The sequence below is a fragment of the Ursus arctos genome, unplaced genomic scaffold (genome assembly GCF_023065955.2).
Source record: "Ursus arctos isolate Adak ecotype North America unplaced genomic scaffold, UrsArc2.0 scaffold_56, whole genome shotgun sequence".
Classification (NCBI taxonomy): domain Eukaryota; kingdom Metazoa; phylum Chordata; class Mammalia; order Carnivora; family Ursidae; genus Ursus; species Ursus arctos.
In genome coordinates, this window is record NW_026623074.1 from 300,746 (window position 1) to 327,731 (window position 26,986).

The window sequence follows — 26,986 nt, forward strand, 5'->3', positions numbered from 1 at the left end:
GCTCTGGACAACCCCGCAACTTCTCCTCATCAGAATGACAAGAAGGAGAAGCCCCCCCAGCAAAGAAAAGACAGTGAGTCTGTGGCCTCTGCCACAGAAATAATGGATATGGATGTAACCAAATTATCAGAAATGGAATTCAGAGTAACGATGGTCAAAATGATGAGTAGAATTGAAAAAACTATTAACGAAAAGGTTACTGAGAATATAGAATCCCTAAGGACAGAAATGAGAGCGAATCTGACAGAAATTAAAAATTCTATGAGCCAAATGCAGGCAAAACAAGAGGCCCTGACGGCCAGGGTCACCGAAGCAGAGGAACGGGTTAGTGAATTGGAGGATGGGTTAATAGAGGAAAAAACGAAAATAGAAGCTGGTCTTAAAAAAATCCACGTCCACGAATGTAGGTTACGGGAGATTACTGACTCAATGAAACGATCCAATGTCAGAATCATCGGCATCCCCGAGGGGTGGAGAAAAACGGAGGTCTAGAAGAGATATTTGAACAAATTGTAGCTGAAAACTTCCCTAATCTAGTGAGGGAAACAAACATCCGTGTCCAAGAGGCAGAGAGGACCCTTCCCAAGCTCAACCACGACAAACCTACGCCACGTTACGTCATAGTGCATTTACCAAATATTAGATCCAAGGATACAGTATTGAAAGCGGCCAGGACAAAGAAATTTCTCACGTACCAAGGCAAAGGCATCAGAATTACGTCAGACCTGTCTACACAGACCTGGAATGAGAGAAAGGATTGGGGGGGCATTTTTAAAGCTCTTTCAGAGAAAAACTGCAGCCAAGGATCCTTTATCCAGCAAGGCTGTCATTCAGAATTGATGGAGAAATAAAAACATTTCAGAGTCGCCAGTCATTAACCAATTTCGTAACCATGAAACCAGCCCTCCAGGAGATATTAAGGGGGGTTCTATAAAGGTAAAAAGGCCCCAAGAGTGATACAGAACAGAGAGTCACAGCCAATACAAACAAAGACTTTACTGGCAACATGGCATCATTGAAATTCTGTCTCTCAGTTCTTAGTGTCAACGTAAATGGTTTAAACGCTCCCATAAACGCCACAAGGTTGCAGACTGGATAAAAAGGAATGACCCATCCATTTGCTGTCTACAAGAGACTCATTTCGAACCCAAAGATGCATTCAGACTGAGAGTAAGGGGATGGAGTACCATCTTTCACGCAAATGGACCTCAAAAGAAAGCTGGGGTAGCAATTCTCATATCAGATAGATTGGATTTTAAATTAGAGACTATAGTTAGAGACGCAGAAGGACACTATATTATTCTTAAGGGAAGTATTCAACAAGTGGATATGACAATTATAAATATATATGCCCCCAACAGGGGAGCAGCAAGATACACAAGCCAACTCTTAACCAGAATAAAGAGACATATAGATAAAAATACATTAATAGTAGGGGACCTCAACACTCCACTATCAGAAATAGACAGAACACCCTGGCAAAGACTAAGCAAAGAATCAAAGGCTTTGAATGCCATACTCGACGAGTTGGACCTCATAGATATATATAGAACACTACACCCCAGAACCAAAGAATACTCATTCTATTCTAATGCCCATGGAACATTCTCAAGAATAGACCATGTTCTGGGACACAAAACAGGTCTCAACCGATACGAAAAGATTGAAATTATCCCCTGCATATTCTCAGACCACAACACTCTGAAATTGGAACTCAACCACAAGGAAAAATTTGGAAGAAACTCAAACACTTGGAGACTAAGAACCATCCTGCTCAGGAATGACTCGATAAACCAGGAAATCAAAAATCAAATTAAACAATTTATGGAGACCAACGAGAATGAAAACACAACAGTCCAAAACCTATGGGATACTGCAAAGGCAGTCCTAAGGGGGAAATACATAGCCATCCAAGCCTCACTCAAAAGAATAGAAAAATCTAAAATGCAGTTTTTATATTCTCACCTCAAGAAGCTGGAACAGCAACAGAGGGACAGGCCTAATCCACTCACGAGGAAGCAGCTGACCAAGATGAGAGCAGAAATTAATGAATTAGAAACCAGAAGCACAGTAGAGCAAATCAACAGGACTAGAAGCTGGTTCTTTGAGAGAATCAATAAAATTGACAGACCACTGGCAAGACTTATCCAAGAGAAAAGAGAAAGGACCCAAATTATTAAAATTATGAATGAAAAAGGAGAGGTCATGACCAACACCAATGAAATTGGAAGGATTATTAGAAACTATTATCAACAGCTATATGCCAAAAAACTGAGCAATCTGGAAGAGATGGAGGCCTTCCTGGAAACCTATAAACTACCAAGACTGAAACAGGAAGAAATTGATTTCTTAAACAGGCCAATTAATTATGAAGAGATTGAGTCAGTGATAAACAACCTTCCAAATAACAAAACTCCAGGCCCGGATGGTTTTCCTGGGGAATTCTACCAAACATTCAAAGAAGAAATAATACCTATTCTTCTAAAGCTATTTCAAAAAATAGAAACAGAAGGAAAGCTACCAAACTCATTCTATGAGACCAATATTACCTTGATCCCCAAACCAGGCAAAGACCCCATCAAAAAGGAGAATTACAGACCGATTTCCCTAATGAATATGGACGCCAAAATCCTCAACAAGATCCTTGCTAATAGAATCCAACAGTACATTAAAAGGATTATCCATCATGACCAAGTGGGATTCATACCTGGGATGCAAGCGTGGTTCAACATTCGCAAATCGATCAGCGTGATACATCATATCAACAAGAAAAGACTCAGGAACCATATGATCCTCTCAATTGATGCAGAAAAAGCATTTGACAAAATACAGCATCCTTTCCTGATTAAAACCCTTCAGAGTGTAGGAATAGAGGGTACATTTCTCAATCTCATAAAAGCCATCTATGAAAAGCCTACAGCAAATATTATTCTCAATGGGGAAAAGCTGGAAGCCTTTCCCTTAATATCAGGAACTCGACAAGGATGCCCACTCTCGCCACTATTATTCAACATAGTACTAGAAGTCCTTGCAACAGCAATCAGACAACAAAAAGGGATCAATGGTATCCAAATCGGCAGAGAAGAAGTCAAAATGTCTCTCTTCGCAGATGACATGATACTCTATATGAAAAACCCAAAAGAATCCACTCCCAAACTATTAGAAGTTATAGAGCAATTCAGTAATGTGGTGGGATACAAAATCAATACTCAGAAATTAGTTGCATTTCTATACACGAATAACGAGACTGAAGAAAGAGAAATTAGGGAATCCATCCCATTTACAATAGCACCAAAAACCATACATTACCTTGGAATTAACTTAACCAGAGACGTAAAGGACCTATATTCTAGAAACTATAAATCACTCTTGAAAGACATTGAGGAAGACATAAAAAGATGGAAAAATATTCCATGCTCATGGATCGGAAGAATTAACATAGTTAAAATGTCCATGCTACCCAGAGCAATCTACACTTTCAATGCTATCCCGATCAAAATAACAATGACATTTTTCAAAGAACTGAAACAAATAGTCCTTAAATTTGTATGGAACCAGAAAAGGCCCCGAATCTCCAAGGAACTGTTGAAAAGGAAAAACAAAGCTGGGGGCATCACAATGCCGGATTTCGAGCTGTACTACAAAGCTGTGATCACAAAGACATCATAGTACTGGCACAAAAACAGACACATAGACCAATGGAACAGAATAGAGAACCCAGAAATGGACCCTCAGCTCTTTGGGCAACTAATATTTGATAAAGTAGGAAAAAACATCTGGTGAGAAAAAGACAGTCTCTTCAATAAATGGTGCTGGGAAAATTGGACAGCTACATGCAAAAGAATGAAACTTGACCACTATCTCACACCATACACAAAAATAAACTCCAAATGGATGAAAGACCTTGATGTGAGACAGGAATCCATCAAAATTCTAGAGGAGAACATAGGCAGCAACCTCTATGACATCGGCCAAAGCAACCTTTTTCATGACACATCCCCAAAGGCAAGAGAAACAAAAGATAAAATGAACTTATGGGACTTCATCAAGATAAAAAGCTTCTGCACAGCCAAGGAAACAGTCAAAAAAACTAAGAGGAAGCCCACGGAATGGGAGAATATATTTGCAAATGACACTACAGATAAAGGACTGGTATCCAAGATCTACAAAGAACTTCTCAAACTCAATACACGAGAAACAAATAAACAAATCAAAAAATGGGCAGAAGATATGAACAGACACTTTTCCAATGAAGACATACAAATGGCTAACAGACACATGAAAAAATGTTCAAAATCATTAGCCATCAAGGAAATTCAAATCAAAACACACTGAGATACCACCTTACGCCAGTTAGAATGGCAAAAATAGACAAGGCAAGAAACAACAATTGTTGGAGAGGATGTGGAGAAAGGGGATCCCTCCTACATTGTTGGTGGGAATGCAAGTTAGTACAGCCACTCTGGAAAACAGTGTGGAGGTCCCTTAAAAAGTTAAAAATTGAGCTACCCTATGATCCAGCCATTGCACTACTGGGTGTTTACCCCAAAGATACAGACGTAGTGAAGAGAAGGGCCATATGCACCCCAATGTTCATAGCAGCAATGTCCACAATAGCTAAATCGTGGAAGGAGCCGAGATGCCCTTCAACAGATGACTGGATTAAGAAGTTGTGGTCCATATATACAATGGAATATTACTCAGCTATCAGAAAGAACGAATTCTCAACATTTGCTGCAACATGGACGGCACTGGAGGAGATAATGCTAAGTGAAATAAGTCAAGCAGAAAAAGACAACTATCATATGATTTCTCTCATCTATGGAACATAAGAACTAGGAAGATCGGTAGGGGAAGAAAGGGATAAAGAAAGGGGGGGTAATCAGAAGGGGGAATGAAACATGAGAGACTATGGACTCTGAGAAACAAACTGAGGGCCTCAGAGGGGAGGGGGGTGGGGGAATGGGATAGACTGGTGATGGGTAGTAAGGAGGGCACGTATTGCATGGTGCACTGGGTGTTATATGCAACTAATGAATCATCGGGCTTTACATCGGAAACCGGGGATATACTGTATGGTGACTAACATAATAAAAAATCATTAATAAAAAAAAATATGCAGAAAAAAAAAACATAGACCAGCTGAATGGTTAAATAAACAAGACCCATCCATATGCTGCCTATAAGAGACTCATGTCAGATAGAATGAGACACACAGACTGAAAGTGAAGGGATGGAGATTTTTCATGCAAATGGAAACCAACAGAAAGCTGGGGTAGCTATGGTTATATCAGACAAAATAGGTTTCTAATACAAAGACTGTAATAAAAGACAAAGATAAGCATTACATAATGATAATGGGGTCAACCCAGCAAGAAGATATAGCACTTGTAAATATTTATGTACCCCACATAGGAGCCCCCAAATATATAAAGCAAATATTAACAGAACTAAAGGGAGAAATTGATGGCAATAGCAAAAAAAACAAACAAAACAAAACAAAAAAAAACCCACTAAAATTTGCATGGAACCACCAAAGATTCTGAACAGCCAAAGCAATCTTAAGAAAGAACAAAGGCTCCGGCTTCTCCACATCCTTGCCAACGTTTGTTGTTTCCTGTCTTGTTAATTTTTGCCATTCTAATTGATATAAGGTAGTATCTCATTGTAGTTTTGATTTGTATTTCCCTGATGGCTAGTGATGTTGAACATTTTTTCATGTGTCTGTAAGCCATTTGTATGTCTTCTTTGGAGAAATGTCTGTTCATGTCATCTTCCCATTTCTTGACTGGATTATTTGTTTTTTGGGTGTTGACTTAGATAAGTTCTTTATAGATCTTGGATACCAGGCCTTTATCTGTAATGTCATTTGAAAATATCTTCTCCCATTCCGTGGGTTGCCTCCCATTCTTTGGGTTGTTCCCTTTGCTGTGCAGAAGCTTTTTATTTTGATGAAGTCCCAAAAGTTCACTTTTGCTTTTGTTACCCTTGCCTTTAGAGATGTGTCTTCAAAGAAGTTGCTGCAGCTAATGTTGAATAGGTTACTGCCTATGTTCTCCTCTAGAATTTTGATGGATTCCTGTTTCACATTTAGGTCTTCCATCCATTTTGAGTTTATCTTTGTGTATGGTGTAAGAGAATGGTCCAGTTTCATTCTTCTGCATGTGGCTGTCCAATTTTCCCAGTAATATTTATTGAGAGCACTGGGTGTTATACGCAACTAATGAACTACACCAAAAACTAATGATGCACTATATGTTGGCTAATTGAAAATAATAATAATAATAATAATAATAATAATAATAATAATGAAAGAACAAAGGTGGAGGCATCATGCTCCCTAATTTCAAATTGTACTACAAAGCTATAGTAATCAAAACTCTATGGTATTGGCATAAAAATAGGCACAGAGATCAATGGAACAAGAATAGAAAGCCCAGAAATAAGCCCACGCATATATGGGCAATTAGTCCACAACAAAGGAGGAATGAATATACAATGGGGAAAGGACAGTCCTTTTAATAAACAGTGTTGGGAAAATTAGAAAGCTAAATGCAAAAGAACAAAGCTAAACTTCTATCTTACACCATACACAAAAATTAATTCAAAATTTAAAGACTTCAATGAAAGGCCAGAAATCATGAAACTCCTAGAAATAAACATAGGCAGTAAGCTCCTTGACATCAATTTTGGTGACATTTTTATTTTTAATCTGACTCCAAAGGTAATGATCATAAAAGCAAAATTAAATTAAACAATGGGACTACATCCAAGTAAAAGGCATCTGCACAGTGAAGAAAACCATCAACAAAATAAAAAGGCAACCTACTGAATAGGAGAAGATATTTGCAAATGATATATCCAATAAGGGATTAACATCTAAAATATATATATATTTTTTAAAGATTTTATTTATTTATTTGACAGAGAGTGAGAGACAGCCAGTGAGAGAGGGAACACAAGCAGGGGGAATGGGAGAGGAAGAAGCAGGCTCCCAGCGGAGGAGCCTGATGTGGGGCTCGATCCCAAGACTCCGGGATCATGCCCTGAGCCGAAGGCAGACGCTTAACGACTGAGCCACCCAGGCGCCCCAACATCTAAAATATATTTAAAAACTTGTATAACTCAATATCAAAATAACAGCCTAATAAAAAAAAATGGCAGAGGACTTGAATAGACATTTTTCCAAAGAAGACATACAGAGGGCAAACAGCTACATGAAAAATGCTCAACATCACTCAACATCAGAGAAATGTAAGTCAAAACCACAATGAGATATTATCTTCCACCTGTCAGAATGGCTATCATCAAAAAAGATAAGAAAAGATAAGTGTTAGCAAGGATGTGGAGAGAATGAATCCCTTGTGCACTGTTAGTACAGCCACCATGTAAAACAGATGGCGGTTCCTCAAAAAATTAATGGAACCATTATATATATATTATCCAGCAATTCCACTTCTGGGTATTTATAGGTTTAGGGCAGCTTCATTTACAATGGCCAACTTACTATATCAACAGAAGAATGGATAAAGATATACACATAACACATGCACACACTGGAATACTACTCAGTCATAAAAAATGAAATTTTGCCATTTGTGACAGCATGAATGTACTTTAGGGGCATTATGCTAAGTGAAATAAGTCAGACAATGAAAGAAAAATACTACATAATTTAACTTACATGTGGAATCCAAAAAGCAAAACAAATGAACTGAACAAAACAAAACTCAGATACAGACAACAGACTGATGGTTGCCAGAGGTCTGAGGTGAAGGGGGTGAAACAGGTGGAGGAGATCAAGAGATACAAAATTCCAGTTATAAAACAAATAAGTCATAAGGATGTAATGTACAGCATGGTGACTATGGCCAATAACATTGTATTGAAAATCTGAAACATGCTAAGAAAGTAAATCTTAAAAGTTAGGCTGGTGATGGGTAGTAAGGAGGGCACGTATTGCATGGTGCACTGGGTGTTATACACAACTAATGAATCATTGAACTTTACATCAAAAACCAGGGATGTACTCTATGGTGACTAACATAATATAATAAAAAAATTAAAAATAAATAAATAAATACTTAAACATAAAAAAAAAAGTTCCCATCACAAGAAAAAAAAACTGTTAACTTTGAATGGTGATAGATAGTAACTAAGACTTATTATGGCAATCATTTTGCATTGTATGCAAATGTCAAATCATTATGTTGTATACCTGAAACTAATGTTGTATGTCAATTAACTTCAAGAGAAAAAGACTCAGAAACAGCAATCTGAAAAAACGTGAAAAACTGTCATGAAAAAGGAGTATATATTTGTTGTTCCACAAGGAAAGATGAGTGTTGCACACAGAGAGTTATATATACAGTTAAATGTGAAGAACTGTCTAATAATGAGGATTGTCCAAAAATAACTTGTGTGGCTTTATAAAGTGCTCTAACCATCACTGGGTTTGGGGGCAGAAGTAAGAGGAACATCAACCACACTGTAGATGTGTTTCTGTCATCTCATAAGGTTTAGTACTAAATATAAAGATGATTTCCAGTTCTAAGATCCAATTCTAAATGAATTTTACTGCTTCACTAGAATGATTGTATTAGAGTATGCATTTAATTATCTCTATCTCCCCTTTAATAATTCATTATTCATAATTCACTATGAAAGTTGAGATTATTTCAAAAATAAAAGCATTCCTTTTCAGGAATAAATTACAATTATTATTGGAGCATTATTTATAATAGTAAAAAATGAAAGCAAGACAAATGCCCATTATTTGAGAAGAGATTGAAAAAATTTTGTGACATAAATAGAGTACTATCTAGCCATTATAAACATGTGTTACCCAAACACTTGATGATATGTGAAAAGCTGCTTATGATAGAATGTTAAGCATAAGAGGATGTAAATTATAGATAAAGGTAGAAATTTTATGATCTATAATACACTTCACCTGTCCATCTTTAAAATATTTGAACCTATATTTCTGAATCTATATTTTTCTTTTTTTTTTCTTTTCTTTTTTTAAAGATTTTATTTATTTATTCGACAGAGATAGAGACAGCCAGCGAGAGAGGGAACACAAGCAGGGGGAGTGGGAGAGGAAGAAGCAGGCTCACTGCAGAGGAGCCTGATGCGGGGCTCGATCCCATAACGCCGGGATCACGCCCTGAGCCGAAGGCAGACGCCCAACCGCTATGCCACCCAGGCGCCCCTGAATCTATATTTTTCTATGTCCAAGTTCATCTCAATATTGCCCTAGCGGCAAGTCCATTAAGAGGATGAATAAATGAGAGAGAATGAATTAATGAATATGGAAGGATGAATAAATGGGAGAGAATGAATAAGGAAAAGGTGTGGCACATTTTTAATAAACTATTTTGGAAAATAGTTAATATTTTTAAAATATCAATCTGTCCCATGCCTTAGACATAAAACAATATAGTTATCATATGGATGAGAGAGAAAAAAATCAAGTCAAAAGAAAATTTCATTCATGTTTTTTCAGGGATCATATGAAAATCTTACGTCAATGAAAATTAAAATAACAAGTCAAAAATAAGGAAAACCACAAACTGGAAAAGTATTTGAAAAAAATTTGAAGAACAAAGTGATCATCTATTAAGAGTTCATACTAATTAAGAGGTAAACTATCAAAATACCAAGAGATAGTTAAGCAAAGGATGTGGATGGACAACAAAAGAGAAAATATAAGCAATAAGTAAACATAGAGGGAATGTTCAATCTAACTGGCAATTATAGAAATGAAAAGCTAAAAGTAATGTTTTATACAAGAGAAAAGAATAAATGCCTTCTCTGGTTCCAGAAAATCCACAAAAAGTTGTCTGTACAAATACTTCAGTAGCAGTGTAAAGTTTTAAGTTTTGGATTGGAAAAATAATTTTGCATATGAGCTAAGAATTCTCTCAGTTCATGCACTTTCATTCTATAGTCTTAATCTCTAGAGATCTGCCTTAAATTCTGAATTTTCAGTAGAAGGAAAAGCATATTACATAACCTGATACATCAATATCAATAGCCATTATATCAAAATCTCAAAAAATTTGAGACCATGGGGCGCCAGGGTGGCTCAGCCGTTAAGCATCTGCCTTCAGCTCAGGGCATGATCCCAGCGTTCTGGGATCGAGTCCCGCATCAGGTTCCTCCGCTGGGAGCCTGCTTCTTCCTCTCCCACTCCCCCTGCTTGTGTTCCCTCTCTCGCTGGCTGGCTGTCTCTGTCAAGTAAATAAATAAAACCTTTAAAAAAAAGTTGAGACCAATTAAAATATCCAGTAATATTAAAATTGTAGCCCAGATTATAGTAATTCCACTTAATGAAATATTCTTCAAATTTTAAAAAGGAACATTAAAAAGACTATGAAAAATCACAAAACATAGTGCTATAAAGTGGTAAATACTAATTAAAATTTATGCTGTGATTATACCAGTATAAAGAAAAATTGTGTGGTGTGTGACCTAGAATTAACAAAAATATTAAAGATAAACAAGTGTTTAAAGAGGTGGAATGACTACTTAGAACTCTATTAGGATTGACCTAGTACTATTCCCGGAATAAAAAAGAAAAACAAATTCTCAGGGAAAAGTTAATTTTTCTGAGAACTTTTGGACATATTCTGATTCCAGCCCCATATTATGTAGAGGCCATCAAATACAGCTATTTTCAATGTATACTCCAAGAAATGTATAACTGGGGAAGATTCTCTTTAAGTGAAGATAATTGGGGTTTTAGAATGTGCAGAAGTCAGGGACTTTGTCTCTGGAGAATCCTAAGTTTCTGACTCATAACCTTAGGGATTGAAGAAGTTTGTAAAAAATAAGAGCTAAATTGACTTCCAAAAGAAGCTGAATCTCTTGAGTAAATGTCAACTTTAGGACAAGTCATGGGAAACTAGAGTTGCATCATGGATCTTTATTTTTAATAAATTTTATTTCCTTGATACCTTCTTATGAAAATTCATATACAGACGAATTGCCTGATTGTAGCTATTTCTTCCCACATTTCTTTTTAGGAAGGAGAACAACTGCCTTTCAAAGTGAGACTCTTCTGGTCTCGTCTGAAATATGCAAATGAAATTCAAAGTCCTGGAAATTTTTTCTATTACTTAATAGAACGCAATGGTACGGATGACTTTAAAACCTAATCAGGAGGTAAGATAAAGAGAAAAGTTGTATTAAAATTATTTCAAAAGGAAAACATCCTATCAATAAATATAAAGATTTTTTTGTTGTTGTTGAGGTGATCATTGTTGGTGGGATTTTGAAAGTATGTATATATATATGTAAAGGAAAAAAATATAAAAATCCAGGCATCATCTTCAACAGCAGAATATTATTTAAATTCCTTTCAAAATCCCAAAATAGTACATGAAAAAGAGACTAGTAAGGGAGAGGAGGATGACTGCAACACAAAAGACCCTTGTAAGTAATAAATGAGTAGCTGCTGTATTCAAGTATCTAGTTCAGTAAAATCTTAAGTAAAAATTATATAGAGAAGGAGCCCACAATAATTTATATATTATTCACAAACTATGTTTAAGAAGGGTTTAAGGAAACATGTAAGTACAGGTGTTTATGGTAAAAATAGAATTAGAAACAAAAATATGTAATGGAAGGCTGAAATAATTATAATTGTTACTCTGAACTGTAGGTGCCCAAGGCAAAAGAAGAAATATTAATTTTTTTTCAGTTCCCATTTATGTAACAAATCAATTCTACCACTCTAGATCTTAATTGTCCATGCTAGACCTGAAAGGAATTTTTGGCGTTTTTTTTTTTTTTTTTTCATTTTTAATTCACTATTGTGGATAATGTCTTCATAAATGGAAGACAATAAATGCCTTCAATGCTTTCAAAAGATTCCAATATATTTTTATGTGTGTATTTATCATATAGATCCTTGAAAGTTAAGTGCATCATATTAAATTGTGGTTTTATAAGAAGAAATTTTATAAATAAGTAGACGGAATATAGTGCTAAAACAGGCTTGAATCATAGTTCTGGTATTTACCACTTATAAGATATTGAAAACCAGGTGTTGTATGCAAGTGTTGAACCACTACTACTTTGTACACCTGAAACTAATATTACACTGTATGTTAACTAACTGGAATTTAAATAAAAACTTATAAAAAAGATATTGAAAATCGTACTTAAGCTTTGGAACTTCAAACTCATTTCCTCATTGGCAAAATTTATAATATTTGGATTGTTTTAAAGATTAAATGATAAAAATTATATGAAGTGCCTCATACTAGGACCTCACGTGACAATTTCTCTTCTCTTTGTAACCTAAAATAATACATCTTTCCTTGTGGTATATTAATTGAAGATTAGAGTTTATAAAATCAATACATTGAGAATCAGCAAATCCACTGATTTTTAAATCAAGTATCAATTGTCTTAATTGATATTTTTAGAAGAAGTGGAGAGAATAAGAGGATTATTTCCTCTAGTGAGAATCTAGAGTGCAGATAGTATGTGTTTTCCATTGAAAAATTTTAGTCCTTTAAATATTAGATCTTCAAGTATCTAAGTCAATAAAATAAAATGAAAAATTTATAGAAAGTTAGACAGTTTCCTTCTAGAAAGTTAGAGAGCTTGACTTCTGGCTTGGATAAAAAGTACAAACTTTCCTTAATTCTATTACAATAATAAAACAGTGCCAAGATGAAGTCCCAGGGCATTGAAACACAGAGTGGTTAATTCTTGTAAAACATCAGGGGTTGAGAGAGGGGGGTGAGAGGTTGGCTAGGATCCAGGCCAGTTCAGATCCTTTACAAATAGGAATGTCATCTTCTAAATGATAATTCTGTTCTAGGCATCGATAGTCTGCAATCTCTTTTGATAACATATGATTAGGTCAAGAACTCAAGATCCTTATCTTGGTGTACCTCCTAAAAACAAAACAAAACAAAAAAACCCTGTTACCTGGACAACTTTGAGGGCAGGGATTATAAATGCTCTCTTCCACCAGAAATAGTAGGTTCCTACCAATAACTACATAGGACACACCTCTACAGCCCTCCCTCAAAGTAGTTTCTAGACACTTAAGATAATCACTGTACTACTTAAATTGTTTTAACATTTTTTTATTCTGAATTAATTTTCCTAACACAACTGGAACCTGCTTCAGTATTTTTCTTTTTTAATATTTTTTCTTTATATATATTTCAGAATTTTGGGTAATTCAGAAAAGTAGAAGAAAGTTCTCTAAGATAACCATAAAGGTTTTGGGTATTTCTTCCCAGTCTTTCAGTCTAGGTTATCTTGGTTTAGGTTTTGCAAAAGATGCTGTTGTTTTGTTTCTGTTTCACTTAATCATTTTAACATAAACATCATTTTTGTTTTAATACAAATTCCTCACAAATGTCATATTAATAAGTGCATAATGGCCCATCAAATTAGTACGCTATGATTATCTAACAATTCCTGTGGCATTAGCTAAGAATGAAAAACTGTTTCAGAAGAGAATATCCAATAATAGCACATATTTAGTAAAAATGGAATTATCCAATATATACTTTGCATGGAAAGAAACTATCAAGGATCTTAAAAATCTTCATTCCCTTGTTCCCAGGAACCCATTTTGTGAAGTAAGCTAAAATGAAGAAAAAATTTCAGTCACAATGGTATTAAACAAGAGAGTTTGTCGATTGCTTCTTAAAAATCACACTAACATTGCAAGAGTAATGAAAATAATTTCCTCCATACTGTCAATTATCCTTCCTCCCACCCCTTATTTGCAAGCACAAAAGCAGATTGGTGGTTTCTTTTATAAATGTTTGCAAGTGAATTTTTTTTTATAGCAACTATCTCTGAACTGTCAAGATACTAAATGTACACCACCATTACTTCCTGCAAGTAATTTCCAAATAGGAATGAACCTGTAACTAGAAAAGAAAAGACGGTATTTGACATGATTCACATCTTTCTTGAAAAGACCCCAGACAACTGATGGTCCTTCAAAGCCTCTATCAGAATTTTATTTTCATATTCAGAGTAGGTTGATATATACATCTACGGTCAATCAAATTCAAATCTTAATACCAAATAGAAGTATATCCTGGCCTACTCAACCTTTCCTACCCTTTTTTCAGTGTATGCCTACAAAGTATGGTACAGCTTGAATTGGAGGACAACAAGTCCTCCTTTCCATAGCCAAAAGACATATAAACATTATATTATGCTGATTAATATGTCTGACCATTATAAACTAGAGTTGTCATAGAAAGCAGCATACATAACCTGTTGGCAAATGACTATCACAGAGAAAAATGGCAAACTCTATACCAGAAACACAGCCTTGTTTAGAAACACTACGTAGAAACTTATTCATTGGATCAATTCTTTTCTTTTCCTCCAGGGATTTTTTTTTTTTTTTTTTACAGATTGATTGATTTATTTGAGAGAAAGAGAGAGAATGTGGGTGGGGAGGGACAAAGGCAGAAGGAGAGAGAATCTTAAGCAGATTTCCCACCGAGCAGGGAGCCGACAACGTGGGGCTCGATTCCACAACCCTGAGATCATGACCTGAGCCGAAATCAAGAGTTTGACACTTAACCAACTGAGCCACCCAGGTGCCACCCTCTAGGGATACTTTAAAGTTTGGTAGAATACCTTGGGAATGAAAAGGTGTTTTCAAAATTATGTTCTTTGATTTATTTACTATAAAAAAGAAGGTCATCTAGTAATATCTACTCCTTAAATTATTTCAAATTTAAGTTATTTGTTCATGCTCTACGAGACACAATTCAGATGCTTGAGCTGACCTTGAATTCCTTTTTTGGAAAATACTGACCCTAATTCCAAATTCAACGAATAGAAAATAAATGACTTTAACATGGACAGAAATGAAAAAACAGGCTCTTTTGTATGCAACTTGGTTGCTTGTGTATCTAAAATCTAAAGAACAAAAAACTGACTGCAATACACTCACACAGATATCTCAACTCCAAATCTCAGAAAGTGTTCAGTTTTTCATTTTCTACTATTCAATTACAGTCCTGTATACAACGGAAGCACTAGTGGCACTCTGCAGTAGTATTGGAGAGAGATGGTCTAAAAGGCCTTGCTATTCGTGTGAGTTCTGTAGTCAACAGTAGCAGCATCTGGAAACATGTTAATAAATTCAGATCTTAGAATCTGCTTTAGACCCGCTGATTCAGAGTCCCTTACAAAGATTCCCCACATGATTCATCTGTATTCTAAAATTTAGAGGCACTCCACTAGACAGGTGGTTTACTTTCACATTGCACATTAGAAGCATCTGGAGAACATTATTTTTTTAAAGATTTTATTTATTTACTTGAGAAAGAGAGAGCATGAGAGAGAGAGCACAAGCAGGAGGTGTGGCAGAAGGAGAGAAAGGGAGAGGGAGAAGCAGTCTCCCCACTGAGCAGGGAGCCTGATGAGGGGCTCCATCCCAGGACCCCAGGATCATGACCTGAGCCGAAGGCAGACACTTAACCAACTGAGCCACCCAGGCGCCCCTCTGGAGAACATTATTTGAAAAGATGTCTGATTCACACTCCTTAGACAATTTACATAATTTGGAGAGGGGAATAGCCTGTTATTTAAAAAGAACAGGTGATGTAAAGTCAGAAAATGCACATTTGAGTAGTGGCTCACTCACTGTGTTTTTATATACATTTTACCTCTACAAATTTCACTTTCCTCAGATAATTATAGTGATGATAAAATGAGTAATATGTGTGAACATATTTATAAATTATAAAGCTTTAAATCACTGGTATTGTTAATGATTTCCATGAAATAAAATCAAATACATAGATATTTTTAACAGATTAGGCACACTCTCTCCAAAATGATGATATTCAAAGTGGGGTCTGTGGGTCCAGTGAATTGGAAATAACAGATGTTTGTTAAAAGTGTAAATAGTCCTTCCCTGTCTCAGAACTGTATATCACAATCTCAGGAAATAGAATACAAAAACCTGTATTTTTAATAAGCTATCCATATAATTACTACATGTCTTCAATCCTCTCCTTTAAGAGCCAGAAGAGAAATCCAAACAGCTAAACTCACAACTGCTACCACCACTCCACTAGTGCTGACACGCTTGTTGCCCCTCCTCCAATGATCTCTTATTGCATATGGTAATATGTATAGACTTGTTAAACTCACATGCAGTTTTCTCTTCTGGATTACTCCAGGTATAAAAAAGTAAAATGGACAGGATGAATTGGACTGAGATTGAGTTCATTCTGCAGGGATTTTCTGAGTACCCCAGAGTGGAAAAATTCCTTTTTGTGATGTGCTTGATGATGTACCTGGTGATCCTGCTGGGAAACAGCACCTTGATCATCCTAACTCTTCTGGATTCCCGCCTCCATACGCCCATGTACTTCTTCCTTGGTAATCTTTCCTTCCTAGACATTTGGTACACATCCTCCTTTATCCCCACAATGTTGATACACTTCCTATCACAGAAAAAAACCATCTCCTTCACTAGATGTGTTGTTCAGATGTCTGTCTCCTACACTATGGGGTCCACAGAGTGTGTGCTCCTAGCAGTGATGGCATATGACCGTTACGTAGCCATCTGTAACCCTTTAAGATACACCATCATCATCAGCAAGGCACTCTGTATTCAGATGGTAGCTCTCTCCTGGGGATTGGGATTTCTCAATTCACTGACAGAAACTATTCTTGCAATACGGTTGCCCTTCTGTGGAAAAAATGTCATTAATCACTTTGTTTGTGAAATACTGGCCTTTGTCAAGCTGGCTTGTACAGATATTTCCTTGAATGAGATTACTATAATGTTGGGCAATGTAATATTTTTGTTTTCTCCATTACTGTTAATTTGTATCTCCTACATTTTCATCCTTTCTACTGTACTAAGAATCAATTCAGCAGAAGGAAGAAAAAAGGCCTTCTCTACCTGCTCAGCCCACTTAACAGTAGTGACTGTGTTTTATGGGACAATCCTCTTCATGTATATGAAGCCAAAGTCCAAAGATTCTGCTTTTAACAAATTGATTGCTCTGTTCTATGGAGTAGTCACTCCCATGCTCAATCCTATTATCTATAGCCTGAGGAATACAGAGGTGCACGGAGCTATGAGGAAATTAATCACTTTTTTATGAAAATGACTGATAAAAATGTAGAGACAACTGGCATAAGAAGTGAGAGTAAACTTTAAGAAATAAGAAAAATAAAATAAAGCTTTTCCAAAAAATCCAGCACAGATCTTCTTCAACTGATGGGGTTATGTCCTGATAAGCCCATTGAAAGTTCAAAATATCATAAGTAAAAAATACATTTAATACACCTAATCTACTGAGATCATAGCTTAGCCTAGCCTAACTTAAACACATTCAGAACACCTACATTAGCCAACAGTTGTTCAAAATCACCTCACACAAAGCCTGTTTACAATAAAACATTGAATATTTCATATAATAATAAATTATATGAGTACTATACTGAAATTGAAGAACAGAATGGTTGTGAGTGTATCAGTTGTTTACCCTTGTGATCATGTGGCTCAGACTAGAGGCTGTGGCCACTGCCTAGCATAACAAGAGAATATCAAGAGCTATCATGTTGTTAGCCCAGGAAAAGATCAAAATTCAAATTTCAAAGTACTGTTTACATTGAATGCATATCACTTTTGCATCATCATAAAGTCGAAAAGTCCTAAGTTAAACCATTTTAAGTCAAGGACCAACTGTACCTTTATCTACTGAACAAATAAAACACATATTTTTCAATTCCTTTGAGAGAAATACTTGAGTTTTTCTGTTTGTCTGTTTTTTTATTACTAATTTTTGTTTTACCCAAGGACTTGATCTGGCCCCAACTTAATTTTCCAGGTACCTATTTCCTCCTTCTTCTTTCTCTCCTCATGTTTCTCCCACCCCCTTTGCACAATGCTATGCTCCATTCGCTATTAGTTCTCCAATTATATCATGTTCTTTCCCTACCTAAAGATAATAGCCTATGCCACTTCTTCCTCATCATCATGTTTCTCTTACTCATTAAAGACAATTCAAGTGTTTGATCTTCTGCAAATCCTTCCAAAATTTACTCAGTTATTCCCTCCTCTATGCTGCCTTGAACTTTACCTCTGTTATGGCAATTTTTCTTTTATACCAAATCATTTATTAGATTCTGAAATATCCCCAATGGCAGAATTCACTGTTCTCTGTATGAAGTCTAATGTCAAATAAATTTAAAACAGAAGGCAATAATTAACTACTGAATTAACATTTTTAAAGAATAGCAAAATATAGTCCAAGTACTTGATATAATACAGTGAGATAAGAGAAGCTGAATTTATGTATTATTTCATTGGCTAAACAACAAATTCAAAAGGTTTTTATAAAGTATCAGCTAATTTTAAATGTATGGAAATATAAGAGCAGATAAAACATTGATAAAAATACTGAAGAGGTCATTTGGGCTGGGTAAAACAAAAATCACATCAGTGTATAATTATTCTCTAATAAAAAAATAGCTGAGAAAAAAGATATATCAATTGTATAAATCCTTCTTAAAGAATACTGACAATTTCACTTTTTCAGCAGCAACAGTTCCATTTTAAATATTTTCTTTTTTAAAAAATCCCTTTGAAATTGCTAGTGAATAATAGTATGCAGTTTTATTTTTTATGTGATATCATACCATATGTTTATTTGATATATAGTTGAGCTGCCTGGTACAGTGTCATAGCCTGAGCTGGATGAACAGAGCAACTATCCTCAAGGGCCACCCGGCAAAGGTTTCAGCAGCCAAACAATGTTCAGGAGGGCTTCTTTGCTTGTTCTATCCAGCATGATGTTTGGGAGCCTGATGGAGTAAGTGAAATATCAACATGAAAGGGAGGCCCAATTCAGGTTGTCAGAACCCAAGTACAATCAAAAGGACATCCACACAGGGAATGACTCAGCTCAGACTGTCAGGGAAAGAGAAAGAGATAACTTGGGGTATTTTACGCTTATATCCCTAAGTACTACCAGAGTGATAGGCCTAGACTTGTAACACACTAACAAGATGTTTCTCAATACATTTGAAATCACAGGTAAATTTTTCCCTAGATGACATCAGCCACACCTAGGGCTCAATTTCCATCTCTGTGCAAAAGACTTCTCAACATATGTATAGCTTTAGTCCTGATTTCTTGCCTGGACTTCACTAATATATGTTCACCTGAAAGTCTTACCATCAAATCAGTCAATCAACTTACACCCCTATCTTCATGAAGTCATCGTCCTTAAGCTTCTCCTCTCATCCAATGGCTGCATCTGAGATCTTTACTTAGACCAATGGACCAATCATCTTTGATGACCGTTTATTAATACTTGAGAAATCAAATCAGCACTACAACCCTGTAATTCCCATATTCATCCTATTTTCTTCATCCCATTGCTTTCTGGATCCAAGCCATCACAACAATTTTATTGATTTCTGGCAACAACTTCATGCGAGCAAACAAGTTTTGCACACTGAACTTACATTTAGTCATCTGGTCCAGAAAGTATATACAAATGCTACAAATGCTGCTGAGTGTACAATTTTTAATTCCTTGTATACTGTGGTTTATATAAGATATATTCATATATTTCAATATTTCACACCATTTTAGTGGGTTTGGGGTATTGTATATCTTATAATAAACTAATGGGTTCATTTATACCCTTGGATTTAAGAAACTAAGTGTCAAGGGAAAGCACAATAAAAAAAGAAAGGTTACTAGTACTTTCAATGAACATCCTGTAGCTTCTTTGAATTTACAAAATAATGTCAGCATTCTAAGACCAACAACAAACTGCTAAACTCTCTGATATATTTTTCCAGACTGGCACTCCTACCTCATTTCTATTCAGGATATATTTGTGCAGACCTTTTCCATGTGTACATAGACATTCATATCACACATATCTATCTACATGCACAGATATATCCACACATGTAAAACATAGTTACACTTTGTGTAATATGCAATTACTTTCATTAAATTTAGCTTTGCTGAAAAAGAGATTGTACTAGATTTCTAAGGCTGCCATTACAAAATACCACAGATTGGACTGCTTAAACAACAGAAATTTACTTGCTCATACTTCTGGAGGCTAGAAGTCCAAGATTAAAGTGTTGGCAGATTTGATATCTTCTGAAGCCTCTCCTTGGCTTGCAGATAGCCACCTTTTTGCTATGTCCTTTCCTCTATATGTGAGCATCCTTGGTGAAACCATGTGTGTCTAAATTTCTTCTTACAATGACACAACTCAGATTGTATGAGGGCCCACACTGACAGGCTCATTTTAACTTAATCACTTTTTTAAAGGCAAATATAGATACAATCTGAGGTACTGGGGGGTTAGAGCTTCAAAATGAGTGTTGGAGGGACACAATTCAGCCTAAAGCAGAGGTTAATCATAAATTAGCTAAAAAGTCTACTATAGGTATTACATTTGTATATTACATGTACATAATTTTGAATACTAACAATACACTAACTTAATGTTTAAAGTTATATTTACACTCTATAACCCAAAATAAAAATTGAAATTTGTCATCATGAGACCTATTTGCTTAAGATTTCAGATATGCTTATATAAGAGATATCTATATTATTTTAGTTTCAGTAGTCAGTCAAGGAAGAAACTTAAGAAATCACACATCTCATTTAAAATGAGTGTCTTCCTGGGGCACCGGGTGGTGCAGTCAGTTGAGCATCTGACTCTTGGTTTCAGCTCGGGTCATGATCTCAGGGTCCTGAGATCAAGCCCCATGTTGGGGTCTGTACTCAGTGCAGACTCTGCTTAAGATTCTCTCTCCCTCTTCCTCTGTGTCTCCCACTCATGCTCTCTTACTCTCTAAAATAAATAAATAAATCTTTTTAAAAAATGAGTGTCTTCCCCCATTATTCCAATGTTCTGTTGTGTACTGACCACTAAAACATCCCTCAGGTTAATATTTATTGATATTATTTGCTACTGGGGATTAAAAAAGCACAAAGAGGGTTCCTAATCAGCAATTTTTTCACAGCTGCTTTTACCTCTTTGTTCCGTAGACTATAGATGATAGGATTCAACATGGGGGTTAATCCAGCATATATCAAAGCTATAAATTTATCTATTTCCTGTGAATCTACAGTCGAGGGCTTCAGGTACATGGAGAGAGCTGTCCCATAGAACAAAACCACCACAGTCAGGTGGGCTGCACATGTTGAAAAGGCTTTGCTTCGACCATCCACTGAGCTGATGCTCAGAATGTTGAAGAGAATGAATGCATAAGATATACAAATGAGGAGCATCGGCATAGGAAGAAGAACTACGCTGATCACCAACATGATTAACTGCACCCTGGAAGTATCTACACAAACCAGTTTCAACACAGCCAGAATTTCACAAGTGAAATGATTGATGATGCTATTTCCACAGAGAGGCTGATGCAGCACAGACATTGTTTCCACCAGGGCAGTGAGGCAGCCTGTCACCCAGGAGCCAGCCGCAATCTGCACACAGACGCTCTTGTTCATGATGATAGGATATCTCAGGGGGTTGCAGATGGCTACATACCGGTCATACGCCATCATGGACAGGAGCACACACTCAGTGGAGCCCATGGCAAGAGAAAAGTACATCTGAATGGCACATCCTGAGAATGAGATGGTGTTTCTTCCTGAAACGAAGTTTGCCAGCATTGGAGTGAGTGCAGAAGAGGTGTACCAGATGTCTAAAAAGGAGAGGTTGCTGAGGAAGAAGTACATGGGTTTGTGTAGGTGGGAATCCAGGATGGTGATGGAGATCAGAATTATATTACCCAGCAGGGTGATCAGGTACATCAGCAAGCACAACACAAATATGATGACCTTAACTTTGGGGTAGTCAGTAAATCCCAGAAAAATAAAATCTGAAATGACTGTCAAGTTTGCCTTGACCATTTTATTCCTTTTTGTTTATCTGCAGTAGTGAATAAAAATATACATTGTATATATTATAAAAATTAAATTCTACCAACTTTCCATGGGTGTTTGCTAGGGGTACTTTAAAAGGATCATTATTCTGGCAATACCATATTAATTATCCGTTCATTCATTCAGCATTTATTGAATATACTACAACTCACTGAAGATCAAGAGTTGAATTACATAAAAAGCTGCTCTTGGGCAACTCACAATTGAATATCACACAGTCAAGTAAATAAATAATTACAAGAACATGATATAAGTATGCCCTATGGTACTAGGAGAACACAGAGAGGAAGGATCCTAACTCTATGTTGGGGATGCTGCTCAGTGAGACATTTTGAGACTTAGTTTAATCAAAAAATGCATTAGATTTAATCAAGGTAAGGACTGCAGGAGATTTGCTGGGGAAAGAAAAAATTTCTGTAAAAGTTACACTGAGGAAGGATTTAGTTGCATTTCATAAACCTGCTAATTACGTAATATAACAGATGAATATGCTGTACACTAATGAATATAAATAGAAGATAAACATGCATCCAATCACTATAGTACCACCTGATTTCCATCTTTGGGAAGGCATTTTTGAATAGGGAATAATCCTGTACCCACACTTAAAAACAAAACAATTTTCAAAGTGAGTATTTTATATTGCAGTTCAAATTACTTGTGCTATGTCTCACAATTGGTCACATATGGAGACATGTTTAAAAACCACGGTCCTACAAGTGAAGTTCAAATGAACTCAATCACAAGTACTCAAGCCTCACATCTTCATCATTGCCTACTTATCCCTACTTCTCATCTCCCAACACTACACTTCCACACATTGGTCTGAAACAACAACCAGTGTGTAGTTTCTCATACTTGTCAGGCCACTTCATATTTTTATGTCTTTAATCAACAGTTTATCTCCATGCAGTAGCCTTTCTCCCCAGCTCCAATCTGGTCTTTCATGAATACTTATTCTGTCATCAAAACCGTATGCCACAGTCTCAAGTACAGCTTCGTTCTTTGTACATACTTAGGTTACTCAAGTATATTACACCAAACTACAGCCATATATGTACATCGCAATTGCTTCCACCCCTAGTAGAAGTGAGCTTCTCAAGAGCTTGTTCCCCATAATACTAGCAAAGTAATAGCTCACATTTAAGATTTTTAATAATACACCACTGCCTTGAATGTGGAAAGCTTTTGATACATATTCAAATAAGTACATTTTCACTACAGTTCTCCATGTCAACATAAAAGCCTGAAGATTTCTTAACTTGTCATTTACATCTGCATTCTTATCTGTAACATTAAAGAAACTAGTTCATTTAAGAAACAAAGACAATGAGCTCTTAGCTTATATATTTGATGTAGAGTGAGGGGGATGGGGAAGGCAATGACCACTTGTACTCTTAGAAGAGCTTATAGTGCTTCCTAAACAATCATCCTCTGTAGGGTTTTATAGCACTGTCCTCTGAGTGTGAAATTTGGACTCTAAATCCAACCATGCCACTTACCAGTATACACAATTAGACAAATCACTTGGCTTCTTGGAAACTCAGTTTTCTAATCTATACAAGGAGGATGATAATTCCTAAATTAACTTGTTTTAAATTCTCCCTCCACCACTCCAATTTCATGAACTCTCTAATATTTCAGAGAATCACAAAGAGTTTATGATTTCATGGCCTCCCTGCTTTCCAGAACTACAATTGCCTGTATGCTGACCCAGTGCTAGTTTACACTGACTCAGATAAAAAACTTGGCACCTTTTTTATAATCTATTGAAATTTCAACCCCCAACCATGGATGAATATGAAACACTTAACTGATTATTTCCAGAAAGGTTAATGTTAGACATTTCTGCTCTTTTGTTCATTTTGGTCAGCACACACCACCACTTCGACTGAGGCTTTCTCTATTGTCTTTCCCCACTCAGCACCCAATTTTCTTGCTCTAGCTCTGGCTCCTCTTGCCTTCCCCTTTCTCTTCTTTTTTCACCACTTTCTTGTCTTCTCTCTCATAAACAAAACAATGAGGTCTCTTTTTCACATGCAGATTGAGTACTACTCATTCCATTACCCTTATCTCATATCCTTTTAAGAGTCTCACCTATCCTAAGTAATTTTATTATGATACTTTCTTTATAATGATTTCTGATTCCAGTGCTAAGATAATTAAATATTTTCTAACAGACTTCCCTCTTTCTTTCTAAATGTCAGAGCCAGAACAGACTCAGATTTCTAATCCAATCCTCTTATTTTGAAGTTGATGGATGCTTGAAAGCATTTAATGACTTATCTGAGGTAAATGCGAAAATCGAAAGCATAAAGCCAAAGTCCTATCCCATATTTAGGACTCATTTCAACTCAGTATTTTCCCTACCAACTAGTACTTATTGTTAAAGTAAATATCTCTATTCTGGCTTCCTGGCCTACCTGAGACCCATTAATAAGTTTTATAAATCTGAGGATACAGAAAGAGATGGGTAATGTCCACTCTCATTTACCTTAGCACATGTGAAGAGCATCTTCCTTTTTGATTAATGTATGCCTCAATATTTAAAGTTGATTTTCAGCATGGTCTTTCTTGTGAATCTTGTGCAGTGCTCAAAAAAGTAAAAGAATCTAATTTTTGTAATTAGGACAACATTCCATGATAACTATATTTGAGTGAGTTGTGCAGAAGTATTTTTATTCGGAAGATTGCAATGAAAAAGGATATGGATGTTCTTGGTTTGCAAAAAAATCAACCCAATTCTTGCCTGATTCACAAGTTCTCAACATACAGAGCTTTTGTTAATTAAAAGTATAAAAATAATTTCTTAAGAAAAATAACGACATAAAGATTTGTTCTGCCAAAATCACCACCTATGATCTGCTCCCCAAAACTTCCAAAGGGTTATCTCTGGATCTAAGACTACTAAAGCTTCTGTTGCTATGAGGGACCTTCCAACTCCCTTAACAATTTAGTGTTGTGATTCTGAAACATAAAGAAGTTAAGAAACTTCCTAGTTCTCCAGGGTATGACTCTCCAAGTTCCATTAACTAATTGGGAACAAATAAATAAATAAATAAATAAATAAATAGGTTTAAAAAATTTTAATTATTTCCACTTTTTTGGGTTGAGCAGCATTCGTGCAAGCAGAATTGGAGGAGACTATTTGCCTATTTCATTCCTTCTGCAGATTGCCCTTGAATTACACAGCAAACATTGAAATTAAGAACTATAGAAATGCCTGTCTATATGGCCTCAGCTTGTAAAGTAACCAATTTATTTTCAGAAATCTCTCCAAGTATTTCAGTTATCTGAGAAATAGAAGATAAATCACCCTTACTGAGCTTTTAAATGGCCACAAAGAGAGAGCATTGATCAATCAAATAATTTATTACTATCAAATGCCCCTGAACAGACTAAGTTTTTAGCACAATGTTTGTGATTTTATAAAGATTATACAGTAATCTTTGAAGGAATAGTGCTTTGGAATGAGTACTAGGCTTAAAGAGTTGTGGATTAAACCTCAGCTCAACTATTGATTAGTTAAGTAATCTTGTACAATTGTGGTATATTAATTGAATTAATGACCCCAGTTCCTCACTCTGATTTTGGTCCCACACATGTGACTTGATTTGGTCACTGGAGCATTAGCAAATATAATGCAAGCAGAGACTTGTAAAGCACTTGCACAATTAGATTACTCCTATCTTTTCCATCTCTGCTACTATCATGAAAATATGTCCAAGTTAGCCAACTGAAGGATAAAATGCACACTAAGCAGAACTGAGCTGCTTCAGTTGCCAAAGCCAAGGCTGCCCTAGGTGAGCCAGAAGTCACACAATCTCCAACAAATGAGTCCAAAATCAATCAATAAGCCAACTCACAGCTGATTTGAGATATAAAGATAACCTAGTTGCGATCACCTGGCTCCAGGTGTCTCATAGACTTTCATAAATGCTTACTTTGGGGGCGCCTGGGTGGCATAGTCGTTAGCGTCTGCCTTCGGCTCAGGGCGTGATCCCAGCATTCTGGGATTGAGTCCCACATCAGGCTCCTCCTCTAGGAGCCTGCTTCTTCCTCTCCCACTCCCCCTGCTTGTGTTCCCTCTCTCGCTCTCTGTCAAATAAATAAATAAAATCTTTAAAAAAAAATAAAAATAAAAACAAATGCTTACTTTGGTATCCACTGAGATTTTATGACTGTATCACTACATCGTAGCAATGATGGAGCAATAAGTGGTGTCACTGCCTATCCAACACTGACTCACCTGGTCTTTATCCTTCTTAAAAGAATCATAATTTTATTCATTTGTCTATCCCATTTTTCTCCAAAGGAAAATATTCTGGTAAGTCCAAGCTTCCTACCTTACTTTCTAGAAGCTTTATATTTTTACCTTTCATACTAAGATATACAATCCATCTAGGATTAATCTTTGTGTATGGTACGAGGCAAGGGTAAGATTTATTTTTTACTACGTGCACACTATTTGACTCAACATGATTTTATTGAAAATCTCCCTGTCCCATTGCACTGCAGTGTCACTTTTGACATAAACTAATCGACCACATATGTTTGGATCTGTTTCGAACCTCCTGTTTTGTTCCACTAGTCTATTTTTCTTAAACTTGCACCAATACTGCATTGTCTTATTATCTATAGCTCTATAATAAGTCTTGATTTTGGCCCTCTAAATGATTTCTTCTTTATGGATGGATTGGCTGGTATTGGCATCATATATTTTAGCATCTGCTTTGTAATTTTCACAATATACCTGGTGGAGTTTTGACTGGGATTGCCTTGAACCTACACTTCAATTTAGAGAGAACTGACATCTTGATACTATTGCATCTTCTAATCCATTAATTTAGGTCTTTTTAAATTTCTCTCAATAATGTTGTATTCATTCTTCTTGTATAAATGTCTTACATATACTATATTAGATTTATTCATATATTTTTATATTTTTGATGCTATTATAAATTGTGCTTTAAACTCTCTTTTCTATTTTGTTATTGATATGTAATGATTTTTCTATGCTAA

General features: G+C 35.9%; 2 protein-coding genes across 2 annotated transcripts; one reads left to right on the forward strand and one right to left on the reverse strand.

The window, feature by feature from the left end:
- The first annotated feature begins 16,208 nt into the window (after positions 1 to 16,208).
- On the forward strand, positions 16,209 to 17,129 carry LOC113260368 (olfactory receptor 13D1-like). The gene has a single exon (XM_026506100.2). The coding sequence runs from the start codon at positions 16,209 to 16,211 to the stop codon at positions 17,127 to 17,129; it is 921 nt and encodes a 306-aa protein (XP_026361885.1).
- A 3,442-nt stretch (positions 17,130 to 20,571) lies between these two features.
- LOC130542856 (olfactory receptor 13F1-like) lies at positions 20,572 to 25,249 on the reverse strand. Its single transcript, XM_057307655.1, has one exon. It carries the CDS (start codon positions 21,929 to 21,931, stop codon positions 20,972 to 20,974), a length of 960 nt encoding a protein of 319 aa, XP_057163638.1. The 5' UTR covers positions 21,932 to 25,249; the 3' UTR covers positions 20,572 to 20,971.
- Positions 25,250 to 26,986: the final 1,737 nt, after the last annotated feature.

Bases quoted from the DNA above. Each gene is read 5' to 3' on its own strand.
- LOC113260368 (XM_026506100.2), top strand. From the start codon at position 16,209: ATGGACAGGATGAATTGGACTGAGATTGAGTTCATTCTGCAGGGATTT.
- LOC130542856 (XM_057307655.1), bottom strand. From the start codon at position 21,931: ATGGTCAAGGCAAACTTGACAGTCATTTCAGATTTTATTTTTCTGGGA.